This window comes from Bicyclus anynana, chromosome 16 (genome assembly GCF_947172395.1).
Source record: "Bicyclus anynana chromosome 16, ilBicAnyn1.1, whole genome shotgun sequence".
NCBI classification, from domain to species: domain Eukaryota; kingdom Metazoa; phylum Arthropoda; class Insecta; order Lepidoptera; family Nymphalidae; genus Bicyclus; species Bicyclus anynana.
The window spans coordinates 8,142,102-8,163,487 of NC_069098.1; the positions used below are offsets into that span (position 1 = coordinate 8,142,102).

Below are 21,386 nucleotides of genomic sequence, written 5' to 3' on the forward strand. Positions count from 1 at the left end.
TACTTATCTATGTAATTCCTGTAATGACGTCACAGTTCTAAGCAACACAGTAACCGGTAGCGATCGAATTACACAGATTACATAACCAGAGTATTGCTCAACCTGCATTGGTTGATAAATGGCCGCTACACGATAGTAGTTTCAAATAGAAATGTCGCAAATTGGTAGCTCTACGATAATAACCCAATTATGTCGCAATGAATCACAATTTGAAGCGTTTGTTAGTACTAGTACACGGATATAAAAGCGTTAACTTTAACGCTTTATATGTAACTGTATGTTCTGTGGTAAGGGACAACATTTTTGATAAACTTGAGTACTTACTATAGCTTGGCAAATTGGTTTGTAACACTCCCGATGGTCCGCGAGGGCCGGGGAGCGGGTAGCGATGAATGATAAATCCACAACTCAATTACCTTACTTCCAGCCTCTGCCCCGTCCCTCCCCGTCGCCCGCATATCATAGGAGTGTCATCAACGAACTTGTCAACTTGCCAAGCTATTGGCAAGTTCGTTGTCATCACCCAATAGAAGTTACTAAGCTATTGGCAAGTTCGTTGTCATCATCCGATACAAGTTGCCAAGCTATTGGCAAGTTTGTTGTCGTCACCCAATAGAAGTTACTAAGCTATTGGCAAGTTCGTTGTCATCACCCGATACAAGTTGCCAAGCTATTGGCAAGTTTGTTGTCATCACCCAATAGAAGTTACTAAGCTATTGGCAAGTTCGTTGTCATCACCTGATACAAGTTGCCAAGCTATTGGCAAGTTCGTTGTCATAACCCAATAGAAGTTACTATGCTATTGGCAAGTTCGTTGTCATCACCCGATACAAGTTGCCAAGCTATTGGCAAGTTCGTTGTCATAAGTAAGAAAGTGACAAAACTTACTTTTAGACTATCCGATAGTTTATCAGGAAGTGGTAAAACCAGCCCTTAGAGTCACATAAACATAGTTTGTAAAATTCCTTGGTTGATAACCCTGGATTTGGTTGAGGCAAACTAATTAATGATGGTCGTCTCGGAGTTTTCCAGCTAGCTGAGTACGGTTTTACTTTCTTGTAGGAAGTGTTGTCGCTTTCGACGCGGACCGGTCGGTCGGGAGCCCGAGCTGTGCCGGTTGCCGGTTATTAATTTTATTGAGGCAGCTAGGAACAAATGGTTACGTGTGCTTTTATCTCTTGCGGGCATCGGATTGTTCGCTTGTTGAACAAGAAAATGATCTTTGAGTCGTCGTTATGTTTTGAATAGCTGACGCAGCGCAGTTTCACCCGCGTGATTCCAGTTCCCGTAGGAGTACGGGAAAAATATATAGCCTATAGCTTTTCTCGATAAATGGGCTATCCAACACTGAAAGAATTTATCAAATCGGATAATTAGTTCCTGAGATTAGCGCGTTCAATCAAACAAACTCTTCAGCTTTATAATATTAGTATAGATTAGTATAGATTAAAGAACCTCAATAGCTGTAGCCAAACTTAAACCCGAGAGGTTTTAGGTTTGATGTCTGTTCTTTGGACTGTTGTTGTACCCACTACTAGATAATGTTTACATTATTGATTTTATTGAGGCAGCTAAGTTTATCTCTTAAGAGCATCGGATTGTTCGCTTGTTGAACAGGGAAAGGTTCTTTGAGTCTCGATTATGTTTTGTATATAGAGCTTCAATAACTTTATGGTGACTTAAACCCGAGACGTCTTAGATTCGATCCCTCTCCTAATAAAGCGTTTACGAATAGGTTTTTTGAGGCAGTTGGGAACAAATTGTTACGTTTGCGTTAAATTATAATCTGGTTATAGCAAAGGCGCTACTTTTTATTCCGATATTCCCACAGAACATGTGGGACAATGGAAATAGATTTTACCAAATTTATTTTAAGATACGTTTGTTGTTTTTAATAAACTTATGATTTCTTTTTTCTTTGTTACAGGTAAGCTCCGAATCCGGTTACACAACAATAACAACATAGTAATTTTACAGTATGAAAAATACAGTTTCCAAAGTACCAAAAAGAAACCAAAACAGTGTGGGCATGAAAGTCTTATTTTGCTATAAGTAGGTTGTCGGTTGATTGTAACTATGACGTGTCTTTAATAATCTAACTAAATTGTAATTTATATCATTATTTTTATTAGTGATAGCAAAGCTAATTGTGGTTAAAAAAATCAAAATGATATATCCAAGCAAAAAAGTTGTTCACACAAGCACAAAACAAAGAAAATGTCGTAAACAGTTTAATTACATTTGTTGAATTGACACTATCTAAGTCTTGTAAAAAAACCATTACAACAATAAACACATTCATTATAGACTAATAAGAATGAATAGTACGATGAAGAGAATTTATATGACTCTGCAGAAGGCAATAATATCAACAGGTGCAAATTATTTAATCAAGGTTACAGATAAATTTTTCATTCCACTTATTCAAATATTATTGGATTTTTGCTACTTACGAAGTAAGTAGATGTAAATCGTCTGTAAAACCCAAATACATTCTGTCTGACATTTATTTGACTTTAAAACAAATATAACAAATTCTTCAAAAACCCTTTCGTTTAAAAAAAACATCTGATATGATTTAAATTCCTACCCTACAAAACATAACATACTAAGTGTTATGCACGTACTAACTTTGAAATAGGTAAAGGTTACATATTGAAACACAATGAGTTTGAAATAGGTAATAATTTAAAGGCAGTTATTTACTCTTTTTGAAAGGTCGATAACGATATCACACTAACTGACCGAGAAAACAATAAAGTTAAATTAGTATTAGTCATAGACTCGGTTTTCTTTGTATATTATCTCTGTGTGAGTCACATCGTACAATTTGCGGGGAAAGTGTAGCCCAGTTGTGACGCAACAATAAAAATTGTATGGACAAAGGAATTGCTGCAACCAGATACATGAGTGACGCGAGGTTCTCGTTTAGGTCACTAACGAGCGCTTGTAATGACGAACAATCATAAGTAAAGAACTTGCGGCTTAAGGGACATTAATAACAGATTTCTTGTTATCTAATTCTTAGGGAAGTAGATTATTGCTACAATGTTTTTAGAAAAAGGCCTAACCTCTACCGTTCTTATTCCTTCTTCATTAACCTAAATTATGGGTTAAAATTAATATCAAATTAACAATCTAGAATCTAAATGGATCAACTTGGGTTGTTCTACTGATTATCCTGAGGTAAAACCACATTAATAAATTCAGTTACCTGCATTATTGTCCGAACCTTTTGCTTACTTATACCTGCCGACAGTTTCCTTCTGCATTAACACTTAGATTAAGTAAATGAATGTTACTTGAGAATCTAGAACAAGTTTGATAAATTTGGATTAGTCTAATGATTATCTTCAGGTAAAGCCACATTAGTAAATTCAGTTACTATATTATCAGAACCTTCTGTATTAACACAAGTTAATATTAATGTTGGTTGATAATCTAGAATCTTGATTGTTAAACTTGGATTGGTGGTTGGATTGGATTATCTCCAGGTAAAACCACATTAGTAAATTCAGTTACATTCAGTGTCAGAATATCTTGCTTACTTATGTCTGCCGACCGTTACACAGATCGTGAGTAACACTGTTTACTTGTTTGGTTCTGCAAATCAACATCGGACGGCGTGGTGTTGTTGCATCTATAAATAAGGAGGTGCTAAAAGCGGCCCGGCCGGGGGACGTGCTTCCTCCGCTTTGAGCGGCCGAGGGGTAAACACGCTCGACTTGGACGTGGCCCTTTGTTGACACTCGGTTTACGGCTCTACCTCGTCGCGGCCTTTATGGCATGCGCAATAAACTGACGCCTGCCGCTGCGTCTGCGACCGTGCGCAGTTGTGTTGTGATATGATCATGATCATGACAATATAGAGCCCGGCAAATAAGTTGAATCAAAATGATAGTAGTCTGCGCATAAACAGTATACCAAAGTGTTAGACGCGTAATCAGTGGTTGCCAGATACAATAGAGATGTAAAATAATTGAAAATTTAGTACGCATTTGCAAGGCGTCTACGTGTTGCTATGGTTATCTCTAAATCGTAAACACCCAAAAATTTATTACTGCATGTATAATTCAACTTACTTACCGCTTACTATACCTCTATTGCATAGATACAAGGCTGCGGCAGCTGTTACAAACGTTACAAAGAACGCAATGGCTGATCTCTTTCTGTCTTCGCAAGCTCTCAAATAAATAATACGTATACTTTACTAGTTGGTGTAGTACCATTACTCATACGGTGTTTACACATACTCATAGATGAAGAAGCACAAAACTCGATTGTGTTTGAGGACTGGAGGCTGTTGTAGCAATAACCATAAAGCATGCCTACAGCTACCATTGTCATAAATGTCAACGAACCTAATATGTGCATTAGGCGGGGGCGGTCATTAATGCAATAATACATGAAGTCGTTAAATGACTACCATTTAACAATTCTCGAAACATCGTTCTACGTGATTTCCTGTATACTCAGCGTTTTGCCTGGGACTCTTAAATACAATATGTTTCCATTGTTTCGTATAATAACGAGAAACAATCGGCTGATAGATATTCAAATAGAGGTGAGCGAGCGATGGAATTTTTACCATAGGCGGTGGGTCTCGCATGGCAATCGTGGCCCGAGCCCATCTGCATGCGCCGGGCTTGTCGCGCGTCCGGTCTTACTCATCTGACAGACGCGAGGCGAACGAGGCCTTTGCGCCTGCGTTCTTGATGTTATTCCCAGCCTTTCGAAAGTCTACCCTCGTAACTTTAGTTTTTTCATATGAAATCATTTCGCGTTTCACTACGATCTACCCCGAAGGAACCGGACGGCGCTTGGTTAAAACTCCTAGTCACTCTTGTTTTAAAGATGTTGAGGTATGTTAATAAAAATAAAAAAGATATCGCAAAATACTTTGTTAGTCTTAGGGACATTAACGACATGAGATGGTGAAAATATAACATCTATCGGATGTCTGACTTGCAATGGTAAAATGAAGAAAGAGGAACGAAGGCGAATAGGTCATGGTTAGTTTTGCCTCTGAAATATTGTTACTATAACACATATAAGAGCTCTCAGAAAAGGTAAACAACAACTAGAGAATTTCTTATCGCTACACAGCGACGAATTTCATTAATTTATTCCATTCAAACAGACTTCATGCTTTAGTCATGGCTTTATTTTTATTGAAATTGACGTATGCTTGAGTAAATATCTTTGTATTTCGTGTTTGGTGCAGTTTGAATTTCCAAAATAAGCAAGTAATCGTAGTCGAATGTTCTCTTTATATCAAATTTAAAGTAACGCATATCAATAGATTGACTTACGCGTTAAGTTTTATCAATGGTGGCTGGTTAATCCTAATTTTATATCACACTTATTTAATTACACACATCATACATTTATTCGATATGGATTTATTTATATGATATTTACATTGCATATTTACACATTAAATCAATAAATTACAATTTGTCATTTTGAAACAGTCCGTCCATTCAAGTGCTTTTCATCATGGCGTAGCACAAGGTGCTGTAAATTTATTTTCGGCGTAATTAAATCTCAATGTTATTAATAAAAACAGCTACTAGTAGATCCGATCCGATTATAGCTTTCGAAATATCATTTGTGACTCGAATCGTGGCCTAGGCGTTTGATGGTACGCATCGTAAGTATCGGACGCGTCGTACTGTTTAGTGCGATACGATTAGGATGCGAATATGTGGACGCCAATCTTTAATACTTTATACTCGCTCACAATCACTTTGCAGAAATGACGCTATGTTTCCTATTTCTCTCCTAGTATGGACAGAATCATTCGTTCCACTTTCGGTCACATTAACGGTTCAATCTAATTTTGAAGACTCCCAGTACCCGGGCCGAGCAATTAACAAATGTTCGTTCCAATTATGCGTCTATCGGATTTCTAGTCTCTGCGGGAGTAATGTTCCGTACAATTGTACGGTTGTCATGTACACCAATTACTCATCGTTAGCAGACGCCGGCGGACCGCTATTTGTATTTACGAACGTACTTTTTATGCGATTCGTACATTTCGAACAAATTGTAAGTGTTAAACTTGAGAAAGGTATGCTTAGTTAGTAGGATGAAAGAAAGAAAGCTAACAAAGGGGATTTATAAGGTGAAATGTTGGAAGAAGAAGACCAAGGCCAATGTCCTGTATCATATCCAGGACATTCTCAACAAATGCCAGGTCAAATAGTACCCTTTACCGACGAACTTTTATGAAAGGTTTGATGAATTAAAGAAACAAGGGAGATGAGCTAGGATCGTAACAAGTAGAAGGACGTGGTCCCAACTCTTTTATATTCTTTATATGTTAGCCCTTGCTTACAATATCACTGATGATGCAATCTAAGATGGAAACTGTCTAATTAGTTAGCAGAAAGACTAAAATCTACACCCCTTTCGGTTTCTATACGACACCGTACCGAAATGCTAAGTCGCTTGGCGGTTACGTTTTTGCTGGTAGTGTTAACTAGCCACGGTCGAAGCCTCCCACCAACCAGAACTGGACCAATATGTATTAGGATAGCCTTAAGTAGTTCAATCGTATTGAGACGATTGATTTTCTCTATATCAAATCTATTATTATTCATATTAATGCTGTTTACTTGTTATTTTTTTTTATAATAAATGTAACCATTGTCTTCACTGTTTTGCGAATAGTCTTCAGTTCAGTTTATTTACGTTTTTTCCTATGCTAACTTAAGGCTAATAATAATTAATATTTATTTATTTATGTCACAGTATCTAACAATGTAATATTATTATGCATCGCATGAGTCAGTAATCCTTATTTCTGTTTAATACTGTAAATAAACAACGTTTTCCGTGCTATAATAACACACGTTTACTAGGTCATTTGTACGTTCCATTCTTTTTTTGAATTTCTATTATAATTATTACAATCTGAAAGAAAGTAATGATTTTGTAGTCTAAGATAGAGCTAATAAAACTCGTCTATCCATCGACTTTTTACGCGCAAAATCCCATTATAAAATGAATCGCAATTCTCGTATTTGTACATGAATAACAAAAACAGTCGTCGGATGTTGTAATGATAAGACTCTCGCTGTTATTAATGTTCTAGAATAGGTATGAAAAAATAGAGCGAGATATTTTTGTTGTTGGTTGTTTTTATCGACTCTATTGAGGGATATCAAAATAATTGGTAACGATTGTAGATATGGACATATAATACGAGTGTTTCTTGCTAAAATAATGAAGTTGAACTGGTTTGGAAATGACTTTTGCCTAACTTTTACTTACTAGTCCGGGTTTAGTTTAGTGGGTTTTTTTTTCTTTTTTACGATTTAGAAATATAGTTCTAACTATTCGAACTGAATAAGTTTAGTATCTGCCACACTTTTTCTATACCTACTAGTAAATATTCAAATACAACAAGATAGAAGACGATCCGTCTTCTTTGGGTTTAAATTTTTGATCGTGAATAAATATATGTATAAATTGAGTCAGTAATTTTTAAATTTGTTTACAACTTGAAGATTCTGTATTCAATAAACAATAATGAACCTCGCGGTTTCGCCCGCGTAATTTACGTTCTCGTAGGAATAAGGAGATACAATATAACCTATCGCACTCGGAGATAGTGTAGCTTCCAAACAGTGAAATAATTGTTCCAATCGGTTTAGTAGTTTCGCAGTTTATTAAATGTAAACAAACAGATAATTAAATCTTTCCTCATTATAATATTAGTATAGATATACGTACCTGTACGTAGTTGTAGTGTACTTAAATAGCGTCGTAGCCATCGGCTTGAATAGGAAAACAATGCGCATGAGTTAGCCGCGTCAGCCGCAGTGCGCGACAACCTCCCTTTTATGCAAATCAAAATAAACATTGTCTGAGACAAAGGGGCGACAGTTTGAAAGGTTAATGATGATATTGCCATTATAGGCTGCGAGCCGACTCGTCATTATCTGTTGCATTTAATTTTCCAATCTTGTCACGTCCCTTTTTGACGTCAACGATTTGTGAAGCAGAGGGCCTAGTGGCAGTTTGATACTGTTACTGCCACGTAACGTAAACGCGAATTTCTAAGGAATTGAAACAGCGCCATCTAGTGGCACTACTGCACAAATGTTTCAATTCCATATAAATTTGCGTTTACGTCAACGTGATAGAAACAGTATGAAAATACTGAAAACTCGCACTAGGCACACTGATATTTAAATCGCAACATGGAATTTGTATTAGTATATTTTTAATGTAATTTAATTTAACGATAGACAATTTAAGTCTTAGTGATGAGATCGTAGAAATTTTACAAAAACATGTTAGATTAACATTGTAAGTTGTAACACATACTTTTCAGTCAGCTTTAATGAAACTAATCAGTTACAGTCTACTTTAATATTTAATGTTTAGCACTTTTTCTCGTACAATTTACAAAAATAGCAATTAAAGCAAAGTCTCATTTATCATTATACCAAATACATCTATATTATTTCAGCTCTTTAGCTTTCGCATGTATAAATAATATAATATATTTATTTTTGTAAACTTAAATCAATCAGCAATTTTAATCACCGACTCCTTGACTATTTATTTATTGGTGGGTCAGATAAGACGTCGCGAGGGGACCGCTGCATCTCTGTTATATTCGTGCAATCATCCAATAAACGTGATGGAAGCAATCGACAAGACCCTCTCCTTCGGTCTTTAGAGAAATGAACCAATTTTGAAACCCATCGCTGACTACCAGATTCGTGGACCTGTCCTATATACAAAGACAATTAAATGCCCGCCAATTCGAATTGGAGCAGCGGCGTGAGTCAAAGCTCCATATCCCCTCCTATAAGAAGAAAGGCCTAGATGTGTAGTAGGCTGTTATTGAAAATATTTACCTTTATTCTTTACTATGATACCGGTGTCATTTAAGCGCCATCAAGTAACTAGTTTTAATTAAGTATTTTAGATAAATTACATCATCGAATCCAAAAGATATGTAGGCAGTTAGGTATATCTTGCTTGTAATCGTCAGACCACAAATCACATTTGACCGTTAATCTAAATATTATCTTGTGTATCTTAATGAAAATATATCCATTCGATACCGCGACGAAGACCAAGTGTTTAAAGTCGTTAAAAGTTCATTTAAATATAGAACGCATTTGATTAGAGCCAATTAACGTTCAATTAAGCTACGACTCTCTTGTTTGACTCTGTCGTTGGATCAATTGTCGCGAGAGTCTTCGTAATGGCCCCGGAGCGCGCTCCCCGTATTGTGTTACAGGAAATAATGAATAAAAGACGTTGGACGTAATAAAACACATTAAGCTCGACTTGGAAGAAATTTCCCTGCGAAGCTTTACGTACCTACTCTTTGTCTATACTGATATTATACTACGGGAAAATAAACTATGCGGGTGAAACCACGTGGTATCTGCTAATATATTATGTATTATGGAAGTTTCTAACAGGGCAAAAGAAATAGTCTACTGATGAAATACTGAGCTTTTCTTCGAAGAAATTTTCAGTAAAAATTCTCATTTAAGTTGGGAAATTGGTGATAAACTCCCGTGCCTCGGAGAGCACGTTAAGACGTCGTTCCCTAGATAGTGGTCGTTAAAAACTTTAACATTGTCACCCTAAGCCCGGCAACACCAATTGGAACAGCATGGTGGTTTTAGGCTTCATATCCCCTATATATTCTAGACAGGGGAACCTGACCTGTAGTGAGCTGCTTAAAATGGGCTGATATGATAATAATTAATGACGTCATCTCTGGGGCAATATGTTCAAGTGTACAGAGCATTTCTATAGCCTCGTTATTGAGAATTCCATGTTATGTATCAATGTTGGTATGAACAACTGATTGTATTATTGAAATATTTAACAAATCGAGGTTAAGTCATTTGCATCCGGAGGTGACTATTTGTTTAGGCTTCCTTATTTGAATTGTTAAAAACGATCTTTACCGTTCGTAAACTGAAAACCAGAAACCTCATTTCGCATTCTTTGTTGAGGCGGTGAGGCGTTGCCCCCGCGGGTTATCTGAAGGAAATATATTTAGCAGACACCTCGTGCGTATTCCATCTGACAACATCGCGGAGGTGTAAATTTTAGTGATTGCGAGCGTAAATACACTCGCTGGCATGGGAGTGTTTTCAGAGTTCGATGGCCTGTCGAAAATAGTCTTTGATTTTGGTAACCTTGGAAACAATAACAACTTCATAGACGCAAATTAACTGTGTAAACAAGTGCCAATGCCGCCCATATTTTTTGGTAATACGAGTTTTTCAGTTATAAAAGCTTTTTGTGACAACTCGACTAGGGAAGTATTACCAGCATTACCACCTTCCTACATACAATGAGGTATTTCTGGCTATTGCCGGCTATTAATCCATCACAATATATTCATCATCATCATTAAAAACCCATATTTGGCTCGCTGTTAAACACGAGTCTTCTCCCGGGATGAGAGGGGTTAGGCCATAGTCCATCACGCTAGCCAAATGCGGATTGGCAGACTTCACACACGTAGAGAATTAAGAATATTCTTGAGTATGCAGGTTTCCTCACGATGTTTTTCTGCCACTGTTTGAGACACACCTAGCTAAAATGTTGGTGGAAAACCTACGCCCTCCAAATCGAAGGCAGAGGTCTCTCACACTCAATATATCACAATATATTGAGATTTTTTTTTTTTACAGTATACCTTACGCATTAAACATTGTAAACAACGCAAGAACCAAGTAAGTTTGCATGAGGGATTACGTCGTGCTTCAGCCTCTCGTCTGACGCATATTAACAATGTAAAGTATCTTTATGCAAGATTGCACCGACCGGCGAGCGGTTGCACCACTGTGATCTAATCTTCGCTCCAGTACAAAAGCTTACATAATTTTGGCGCTAAAAAAGAATACTTTAAAACCTGTAACGAAAACCAGCTCTCAGTAAATATCCGGCCGCGGCTTGAGTCGTTGGCCTCAGTGGCTCGGCTCTTTACAAATCTCCCAATGAGCCTTTTAAATATTATGTCCATAATACATTATATGTAGGAAGTGAATGTTTAGATACCTAGATATGTAACCTGTAGTATTTTCCTAGATAATTACGCAAGTTGTAGGTTTTTCTCTTAAAGGTTATACAGACCTTAATGTACTAAGGAAGTATTTAATGCTGGTGTAGATAATAAAAGCCATGCAACAGAAAAATGTAAAAAACTTTATCTCATATTAATAATGCTTATTTTTATTAAAACATAATACTAATATGTAATTTTTAATCGTTTAAATGAAATATTTAAACGATAATTTTTGACGAAGTTGTGTTAAAATTTTCCAAAAGAAAATAAAACCGGACAGTTGCAATTTGGTGTAAAAATCATGCAACGCATGATGAAAACTTGGCATTCGGACTTTGTTGCAACCTTTCGTTGAAACTAAGGCTCCATTCACATTGATGCAAGTAGTGTCGTGTAACTGCCTCGTTGGTCTATGGTTCGCTTATGCGGCTTCGGATCATATCTATCGGCTATCGGCTGGGTTCAAGTCCTGGGTTGGGCTTCGAAATATTGAGTAACTTTTGAAATATTCTGAACTAGCGGACGCCCACGACTTCGTCCGCGTGGAATTCAGTTTCCGGCATGAAAATTGGCCTACAATACAAACTCTCGCGTTTATAATATTAAGTAGGAAGTTTAATAACAGCCCGGAGTTGTAAAGTTGTATGGTATCATATACGCTATGCTTCAAAAAGTACTGTATGCATTTTTAACATCTGATAGTGATCGTTACAGAGTCGAACATTATCACCTTGAGGCTGCGCCAACCCGATAGCTTTATAGCGTATCTACTACAGCATAGATGCTCCAAATCCCCTCTCCTATAAGGTTAGGCCTCATCCTTAAAATAAGCTAATAATCATGCTAGTGAAAAAAAATGGCTTCGCTACGCTTCGTTTCTGCGTCAATGTGAATGCAGCCTTAACGAAGTGAACAAACACGTCGGTCGGGCCGGTGCGTGCTCGGCGCGTTGACACAATCGCGCGCTAATATACCGCGCACACAGTCGCTCACTGACCGACTCGATCCGTAGTCCGTATAGACCAAGAGCTAGTCGACCATTTTGGGTACCTACTTAAGGATAGAGAACTTTAGAAAAGCCGATGGACGTTGAGGTCCCATAGGCCATAGTGCTGGAATGACGACCACGCGTCGCAAAGCGCAGTGTTTGTCTATTTCCCGCTAGATGGACCGACGACTTCCGATATCAACGAGAATCCGCTGGATGCTCGAGGCCTTGGTTGATAAGAAGCCCATATAAAAGGCCTAGTCCAGCAGTGGGCGTACATCGACTGAGAATGATGATTATTTGAGGCAAGCTGTAAACTAATCGGGGTCTTTGACTTTGGCAGACGCTTGAAAAACTATTTTGCAAATAAACCCTAAAGTCTTATTTCCTTACAAATAAGGAGGCAGTGTTACAAATTTACTGAAGGCTGTGTTTTGCAAAAAGAAATCCTCACTGCTCCTCAGTCAGGTCTCCAGTTGTGTGATAGGGTAGTATAGGAAAGATACAGGGCAGGTATAGGACAAGTTTGTAGTTCGCCTCAAATACTTACCCAAAAATGTTCACCAGCTCTCTGAATAGTTAGTCCGTTCGACGGTTCATAGGAATTACCATACGGAGTGTGCAATAGATGCTGTCGAAATGTTTACCTTAACGTGCATGTTGCTAGGCCCTACTGGGTCCAAAACGTGACTCATTGACGATTCTTGCTTATTTGCATCTATTTGAAATATACCAATATCACCATATACATATAAATGACCCGGCTAACTTGCTACCATTTACTTACATACTTTTTACATAATTGGGTTGGAGGTAGAAGGGTAGAAATACTTTAGAAGCGGTTCTAATACCTACCTTACTTAGTATAAAAAAAATGTTTTTTTTTAAGCTGTTAATTTTAGCTTGCTGCAGAGGAATAGGTTAGGACTATACGGTTGGCAGTGGTGGCATTAAAAATAGAAATTATACGCACTGGAAAATTTATTCTTTAATATGAATTTATAGTTAATGTTAGGCAGTGCGTTTTTGAAATAAAGAAAGAAAGAAAATAAATTTATTCAAATTTAAAAGTTACAAACAATATCCTTTCCTAAAGACAGCATGTCTGTCTGTCTCTTTAGCGTTTACGATGTGCACTTCACTGGTTGAATGTCTCCTCCATGTGCAGCTCGCCAGGGGTCTAGACTGCAGTGCGTTGCAGTTAATGGGTGCATGTTATTATAACAAAGTGCAGCGTAATTACGAACTGATTGCCCTTAGTTTCGAACGCAACGACCGCGGCCGCTCGAAATCGACAGTGATTACAAATTTCCCTGGAGTTGGTTCGCGGCGCAATGTCCGATGGAAAGCGCTTAACCAATGTTACGCTCTGATAACTCTCTAATTACGACGCAGCCATTTGCCATCGTCGCTTGGCAACCGCAGATTTAACCCCTGCTCTTTTCACTGCGCCACCTCATCCGCGACTAAACCGCTCGGGTTGGCTAAACTCTCATCGTTTTGCTACACTTTCGCCTTTAATTTCAATCACTGGAATCAGTAATGTGATACCGTAACGTAAAGTTAAATCTGGACATGCTTTCTCAATGCCAGGACATTGCGTATGCCACACATATTACGTTAAATCTATATAATATCACGCCTAATTCCCGTAGGTAGGGGTAGACATGGAATCACATCCTTTCACTTGCTACGACCGCATCTCTCTTGCTTCTTTTATTCTTATCATACCTTTCATGCAGGATAAATCTAATCACCCAGTATTTTGTGTAGGCTGGAAATGTTTACCATCATCCGGCAAAGTCTAATGAAGCATTAGACTTAAATACTCATGTTGACTCATATCTTTGTTCGTAATACAAATTAAGTAATGCTCTAAAAAAATTACCAAATTCAATTTGCGAAATGCAACAGTATCTCAGTGCACTATTTATGTTGCACAAAGCTGGAAAATAATAAAAAAATCATAAAGCAAAAGAGTCTCGTTTCTCGCCAACGGAACAATAGCCATTTATACTCGGCTAAAAGCATTTGCGCGTAATTGTTTGCCTACCGTTGGCTCCTAACCGCAAAACTTTACTCTCGCAAATGTTTATAGTATGGAAACTTATGATAAACAAAAGGATAAAGTGTGCAGTGTACTTGATTTACACCTGGGTGGTAGATTGGTAGATACAGTTTATGTCTGGTGTAAGCCTCGTCGAGATGATGTCAAAGAGCTTATTTTTCTCTCCTTGTTTTTTATAAAAGCTTATAATATCTTCCAGCCAGATTCGGAATTAGTTGTCTAATTACAGTAACAAACAGAAATAAATTAGTGTGTATATTCTTGTTCCTAAACTGCGGTTGGGTGTTTTCTAAATATTGCTAAAAACTAAATTATCAGTAACTGTTACCTAAAGTGGCGTAACTAAGTAAAACGGGTATTAGGTACCTAAATAATTTGATAACTTTAAGAAAATTTGGAATAGGCATAGATAGGTATATTTTATAGCTAAGAAGTTGATAAACTTACAGTCTCAATAGCTCCGTCGTCGGGGTCGGACTCATCACCGACGGGTTGGTGGTTCGATACCCGCGCGTCTTATTATCATAGTCACTCCTAACCTAACCTTTAGTGTTTTCCGACTAGTTGGAGGGGAACAGAAATATTGGTTATATTTAAAAGATATGGCAAATATTCTTTATTTAAAAAAAACTACGATTCTTACAATTCTCCGTGACATAAACAAAAGGCATAGGCCTGAACAAATATTGTGGCATAGTAATCGGCGGTTGTATTCAAAATCTGAAACACAAGTGTTACTTGTTTACGATCCCCGGCCGAGGCATAGGCGTATAGAATATACAATGATATGTCATTCACATCGATTGAGGCCGCCGCATGCGAGATGTGATCTATCATACATTATGTATAGTGGGGCATGTTCCGCGTCGCTCCGAGCCGACCTTCGGGTTGCTCTGCACTCGTCAACGTCTTGTATACCTACGTGTTGCGATGCGAAAATATTTTGCGTCGTACGATAGACTGGACTCTGTCGATCGAGTTAATCTTTTACTATGGAAGTCATAGACGTTGTGGATGCCAGGGCATTGTTCACGTGCTGAATGTCGAAATTAAACTCTATGTGTTTGAGAATTCGACACTCAGCCGGTGAATGGTCCCCTGGGGGTGCTCCTGCATCGTCTATGTATTTCTGGAATTATCTCGTAAGATTTACCGAGCGTTGAATAGATACATTGCTCTATTGGCATTATAATCCATTACTTCTTGGTGTTTTAGAGGCACCCTGGAAACCCGCATCTAAAAACCGCATTATGAATGTAAAGTGTTTCGAATGACATGTAATAAGTCCTGTAGGCTTAGCATGCGTGTCACGACATAATAACTCGTGAAGAGAAAAAGACGACTGTCGACCAATAGCCGTAGAGTTGTCCCAGTCCCATCACTTTCGCCCCGCAGCAACGAAAGAGCGAGCTATACTTCTGATTCGGCGTTATTTGTCGATAATATGTCATTTTCTTTTTACGAGATAATATGTCGTGGCGTGCATGCTAGACCTACATGACTTACATTCATAATGTGGAGGATTGGGTGCCTTTAAAACACCAAAAAGCAATGGATTACAATTTTCCAATACTTTAAAGTAATTTAACTAAAATTTTTCGAGATATTTCTAGCTTTTCTTTGACTCTGTCTGGGCATTCAACTCAATTTAAAAACAATCCTAAAACTTACATAGACGTGTACTATAAATCTTTAGTGTCCAACAAGACTGGCAGTGATTCTTTCTAAAAGAATGCCTTTTACGTTATTTATCTTAAATAGTGTATATGCCTTTGTGTAACAGTATATTTAGGCGCATACAATGGGACGTCAGGTAAGAAATAGATCATGAATCGATCACTGCGGTACTGTTACTCAAGACGACAAGTCGACCGTTGCCCCCCGGCCGCAGAGCTCGGCGGCGACAATTATTCTTCATTGCGCGCTGCGTTGCGGTGAACAATAGTGCACAATCGCGGCTCGTGTGCACTGTACGGCACCGCTCATGTCAACTACCTCTTGCGTGAACACCACTATTGTTATGGTGATATCTTACACTCGGACGCCTCTACAAACAAAAGATCCCCCGATGTATTAGCATTTTTTAAACGCGGCGAGAATTGGGAACCTATTACGCTCACCGACTAGAAATAAATAATTCACGAGAGACGGCCGCACTATCTGGTTAGAGACATTCAGATTCGATCCACCCCCGGGGCTCTAACAGTGCCAGTTTAGGTTCAGTTAATTGGAAATATTAAACATTTAACGTTGAAACCATTATTACCGAGGGCTGCCCGAGTGCCCGAGTGCCCGCAGGTAGGCGAGAGAACCGAATCAATGTGGAAGGACCTTTTTTTTGCTGCCATAGCAGGTATCCGACCGTTCCAGAGAGATTGTTTTGCTTTTTTTTTACAAGATGGGGTACTATCATAAACTAAAATAAATGGTCCTGTGCATATTAGAACTTATAAGGGTAGGGTTTTGTAGAAAAGCAATCTAAAAAAATTTAAAATCGTATGAGGGTTAATAAAACAATCCTATACAAATTTTACATTGTAATTAAAAATAATCGTAATTCAGTCGCTAAAAATTTGTGTAATTTGCAGTTATTGTTTCGACAACACATAATTAAATGTTATATTCTGTCTATTTCAGAACCAAACTCGCCCAGTGCAGACGATGAACGCCACACTGAGCAGCGCGCTCGGCCCCGTCGGCGCGACCAACGTGTCGGCCGCCGTCGGCTGGGACCAGCACCCGGTGCTGGCGCGCGCCGCCTCCGTGCCGGCGCAGCGCGCGCTCGCCGGCCTGCTCACCAGTCTCGGCCACCGCCGCCTCGAGCGCACCACCAGCGACCCCGCGCCGCCGCCGCCCGCCACCAGCCGCTACAAGACCGAGCTCTGCCGACCCTTCGAAGAAGCCGGCGTCTGCAAATACGGCGACAAGTGCCAGTTCGCCCACGGCGTGCGCGAGCTCAGAAACCTCCAGCGCCACCCCAAGTACAAGACGGAGCTCTGCCGCACGTTCCACTCCGTGGGCTTCTGCCCGTACGGGCCGCGCTGCCACTTCGTGCACAACGCCGAGGAGGCGAGACGCCGCGAGCCGCCGTCCCCCGGCGGGTCGCTGGCGTCGCTCTCGTCGGGCGGCTCCCTCACGTCGTACATGAGCGACGGCTCCCGCTCGCCGCGCTCGCCGCACTCGCCGCTGACGCCGCAGTCGCCGCTGGCGCCGCACTCCCCGCCGGCCATGTCGCCGCCCGCGCACACCAACTCCTTCGCGTTCCGCGGCACGCACTCGCCCGAGCTGGAGGAGGAGCGGCTGCCCGTGTTCAACCGCCTCTCGTCCGCGTTCGGCGACCTCGTGATCGCCTGAGCGGCCTCCTAGTCCTGAGCCGACGACCGAGCGTAGCGTGTAAGGATCGTCCGTCACCGTAGTGCCTACTCGACGTCTTCCACTGCGCCCGAGCGACGTCCCGCGGACGCGCCTCACGCCCTCACCCGCTCAACGAATGATCTCCAGTTTACCGACGCTCCTCCTACGCCCAGACAAGTGTACACTGGCGTCTCGAAAGTTTGCGGTGTGATTGTTATAGTAGATATACATCTTTTTAGTTATCGGCACGCACTTGTAAATGGCACCTTATATTATTAGATATTTATTGCGTAGCTCGCGGAAGTCTTCCCGATGCGATCCTCCGCCGAGCGGTGGTCTCTGTAAAGTTAGCTGATAGTGACATTTTATTTATTTCGTACTGCCTGTCCGCGCTCGGTACCGTACCGCGAGAAGGCGCTCGTGATCTATTTTTAAGGATATAAGATAATAATTTATTATTTATTTCGAGTCTCTTTAACTTTAATTATTATTTTGTAGCTAGCAGTTGCGATGCCACACCGCATACGGACGAGGCACGCGTCGACGGGACGTGGCTCGTTACATACACCTCGAACTCGGCTGACCGACGCCGATGGGTTCCGGAGAGAGACGGGCTTATGACTGTTATCATCGAATTATTTTCTTGTATCGATCACCTCTGTACTGTAACTCTGACGTCATTGCCACCCGCACCAATGGGCAGTCGTCGGACGCGGAGCTCGTTCGGCAACATCGGAAAGGTCCTGCGGCACGTCTGCGAGGATTTTTCCTTTTTGCGCCGAGCGAACGCCGCGGCTGGCGAGCCTGAAACCTGTTCTAAAGTTTTGGTGATTGTTTTTTTCGTCCTCGCGACCGCGGCCGGCTCTCGCTCCGGTTGACGAGATGCTGCGGCGCACGCAAAAAATGACAGGTATCCGAGAATAAGCCCGTCGCTCTCCCGAGACTCCGTACACCGATATACCTGTAGCCTGTACTGTATAAAGATATGACGACAATAGTATATAGCCTATGTGAAGCATGGCGACGGGCGCGCGGCGGGCCGGCCCTCCCCCCGCGCTTCCACGCCACCCCCCGCGCGCCCCCACACAAGTGCCTTTTACTGTATAACAAACAAAATAAATCGATTATAATATTTAATTTTTAGTTGATCGAGATAGAATGATTTTTTTATTTATTGTTTCTTTTTGAATGTAATATTCAAATCGGCGCAGTTATTACTTTTTTTTTGTACTTTGACAGAGCTAAGTGATTTGTTTCGACGTAGAATAGTTTTTTGAATTTAAAGTGTGATATTTTATAATATTTATATAACAAAGTTTAATGTTTTAATTAAGGGACCAATTTAAGTGATTAGGAGAAACTCTGATAGAACCAGCCAGATACGCTTTGAGTTACCGGGAAATAGCTCCCCTGGTCGCCCCTGGTTGCCCCTGGTAGCCTAGAGTGAAGTATTTTTTATACGCCAGATCTAAGACTTTTTGTACGATTAATAAAAACATATTTAAAACCATAATGGTTTTTCTTTGTTATCTTATAACTATAAGCAGACAGAACCAAGATGGTGGTATTATTTTGTTTTTCTTGGAGTATTTTTGTATTTTAGTTTCAGTTTTTCTCCATCTCAAAGATTTGCATGGTGACCGCAGAATGATAATAATTTTGTACCTAATGTTAAGATTTAGTTTTTAAGCGTTTTTTTCATAAATCTCGCGAATATTATTTATTATCAGTTCATTACGAATTATAAACCATTAAAACGGATTTATTTAATTTCTTTTTTTTTTTTGTATTTAAAACGAACATTTAAGTACTACGATTACTTGTAACTTAATGTTAGTAATATATCATGAGTCATTTAATATAACAAGCATTAGTTTAGTTACTCTAGTACCTACGTCACTTGTAATTAAGTATTTAATGTTTTTTTTTTATTTAATTCCATTTGTAAGTTAATCTTCCAAAAAATTGACTTTACTATTTTCCAATACGGACAAAAAATTAAGGCTTGTTTATGACATTTTCTTGTAAGTTTTCCTTATTTCCATCTGCATTTTTATTGAATTATAGCCAAAATATGTTAAAACTTTTCTTTTTATTTTTGTTTTTCTACCCGTTCACACATCATTCCTTCAATTCCTCATATCCTTCAATTTTTTTTATTTTAATTTGCTTTAGAATATTTTTTGACGAAGTTCTTGAATTAGAATTAGATTATAACTCTGCCAGTCCTTCTGATATCTTTGGTCATGAAGCAAAAGCCATGACGTCATAAATACTTCATAACATAATGGAGATTTTTTTTGTTTTTCTCTGTTTTTCAGTGAGATTCAATATAACTTGCCTTCATGGAATATAAGTACAATAATCGTTTGTTATTACTTAACAGTAAATTGCTGGTGGAGACGTATACAATTGACCACAAAGTGCAGTGTTGGTCAACCCCCCATCAGGTGGGTGACGACATCCAGCGATTCGCAAGTATTCGCTGGATGCAGGCGGATCAGTATCGTGATGTTTTGAAGTCCCTACAAAAGACCTATGTTCTGCAGTGGACGTCCATCGGCTGACATGATGATGATATTGCGTAGATCCTAGTCCTACAATGTGTTTTCTCCCCATGGGAGGCATTTTCTATTACACTGGGCTATAGGTAGGCATTTATAGGCGTGATTGCATCCACACATTAGCCAAAAGGATACCTAGGTACGAGTAGGTTTAAATCTACGTCGTCGTTTATAAGGAAGGCGAGAAAACAGCACATTGGTGACTTCGGCTTCCGCATTAGGAACATAGGTAGGTATAAGTAAGTATGAAGTTACTTTTTAATTGGATTAAGATTCAAAACTAATTTCTTTTAAAAGTAAAGTGAACCGTTACTCTAATATTTTAAAGTTCACTTTATTTTGAAGTTGATATCTAAATCTTAATCCATGCTGAGAGATTTGGAGTTGAAACCCACAACTTCAATACCATAGTATGATAGTGTAACGAGGCACGTTGTTAAACCATCTTATCTGTTTGAAGATAGTGTGGTGATGGAGAAACAATATGTCAGCTCGACTTAAGACTCGAATACAAGACCCCATGATCTTGAGCTGTACCCTACCACTGAGCCAGAGAGGCAATTACCCTCTAGTTTTTAAGTTGGCTCGGCCTCCAAACATCAGACCAAAAAAATATCCCCATTGCTTCTTGGCAACCCTTCGCTAGAGACACTTAAAGTTTGATATCTTAGATATGTTTTGAAGGGCTACCGAAGCTAAACTACGAGTAAGTGACTGGCAATTAAAGACACGATTAATCGAATTATACCGAGGAAAAAAAATTGGCTTACACTTTAGCTTGGAAACTAACTCTTTCAAAGCCACTTCGGTTCATCTCATCTATAATTGTAAAAAGGTAAAAGTTTGTGGTATTGTAGGGGGCAATCTCTGGATCTACTGAACCGATTTTAAAAATTATTTTACCATAAAATAGCTAAGTTATTTATGAGTGTCATGGGCTATTCTATCTCCGAATTCACACGGGAACGGGAACTATGCGAGCGAAACCGCTGGGCGTCGGCTAGTACTCCATAACCGACTAGGTACTGTAATTATGGTAGGAGAACATGACAGCCATTCAGCCTTTATAAAATGAGCTAGATAGATCAGGCTATGGGTATTGGGAGCCCAGTGGATATGACCTGCCTCCGATTCCGATGGGTGTGGGTTCGAATCCGGCACGGGGCATGCACCTCCAAATTTTCAGTTGTGTGCTTTGTAAGAAATTAAATGTCACGTTTCTCAAACAGTGCAGGAAAAATATCATACCAGAATTTGCATACCAGAGAATTTTCTTAATTCTCTTCGTGTGTAAAGTCTGCCAATCAGCATTGGGTAGCGTGGTGGAATATTAGCGTAACCTCTCTCATTCTG

At 39.5% G+C, this 21,386-nt stretch overlaps 1 protein-coding gene and 1 long non-coding RNA gene across 2 annotated transcripts in view; both read left to right on the forward strand.

Annotated features, from left to right (window-relative positions):
* Positions 1–19,552, forward strand: part of LOC112051814 (protein TIS11) — a 60,579-nt gene extending 41,027 nt beyond the window's left edge. The window contains exon 2 of the mRNA XM_024090610.2: positions 16,753–19,552. Coding sequence (XP_023946378.1) covers positions 16,753–17,469 — 717 coding nt within the window. The 3' untranslated portion in view covers positions 17,470–19,552. The remainder of the gene's footprint in view (positions 1–16,752) is intronic.
* On the forward strand, positions 1,932–9,356 carry LOC128198835 (uncharacterized). The gene is made up of 2 exons (XR_008251545.1): positions 1,932–3,357; positions 3,495–9,356. It is a non-coding gene; the product is annotated as an uncharacterized LOC128198835 (long non-coding RNA).
* Positions 19,553–21,386: the final 1,834 nt, after the last annotated feature.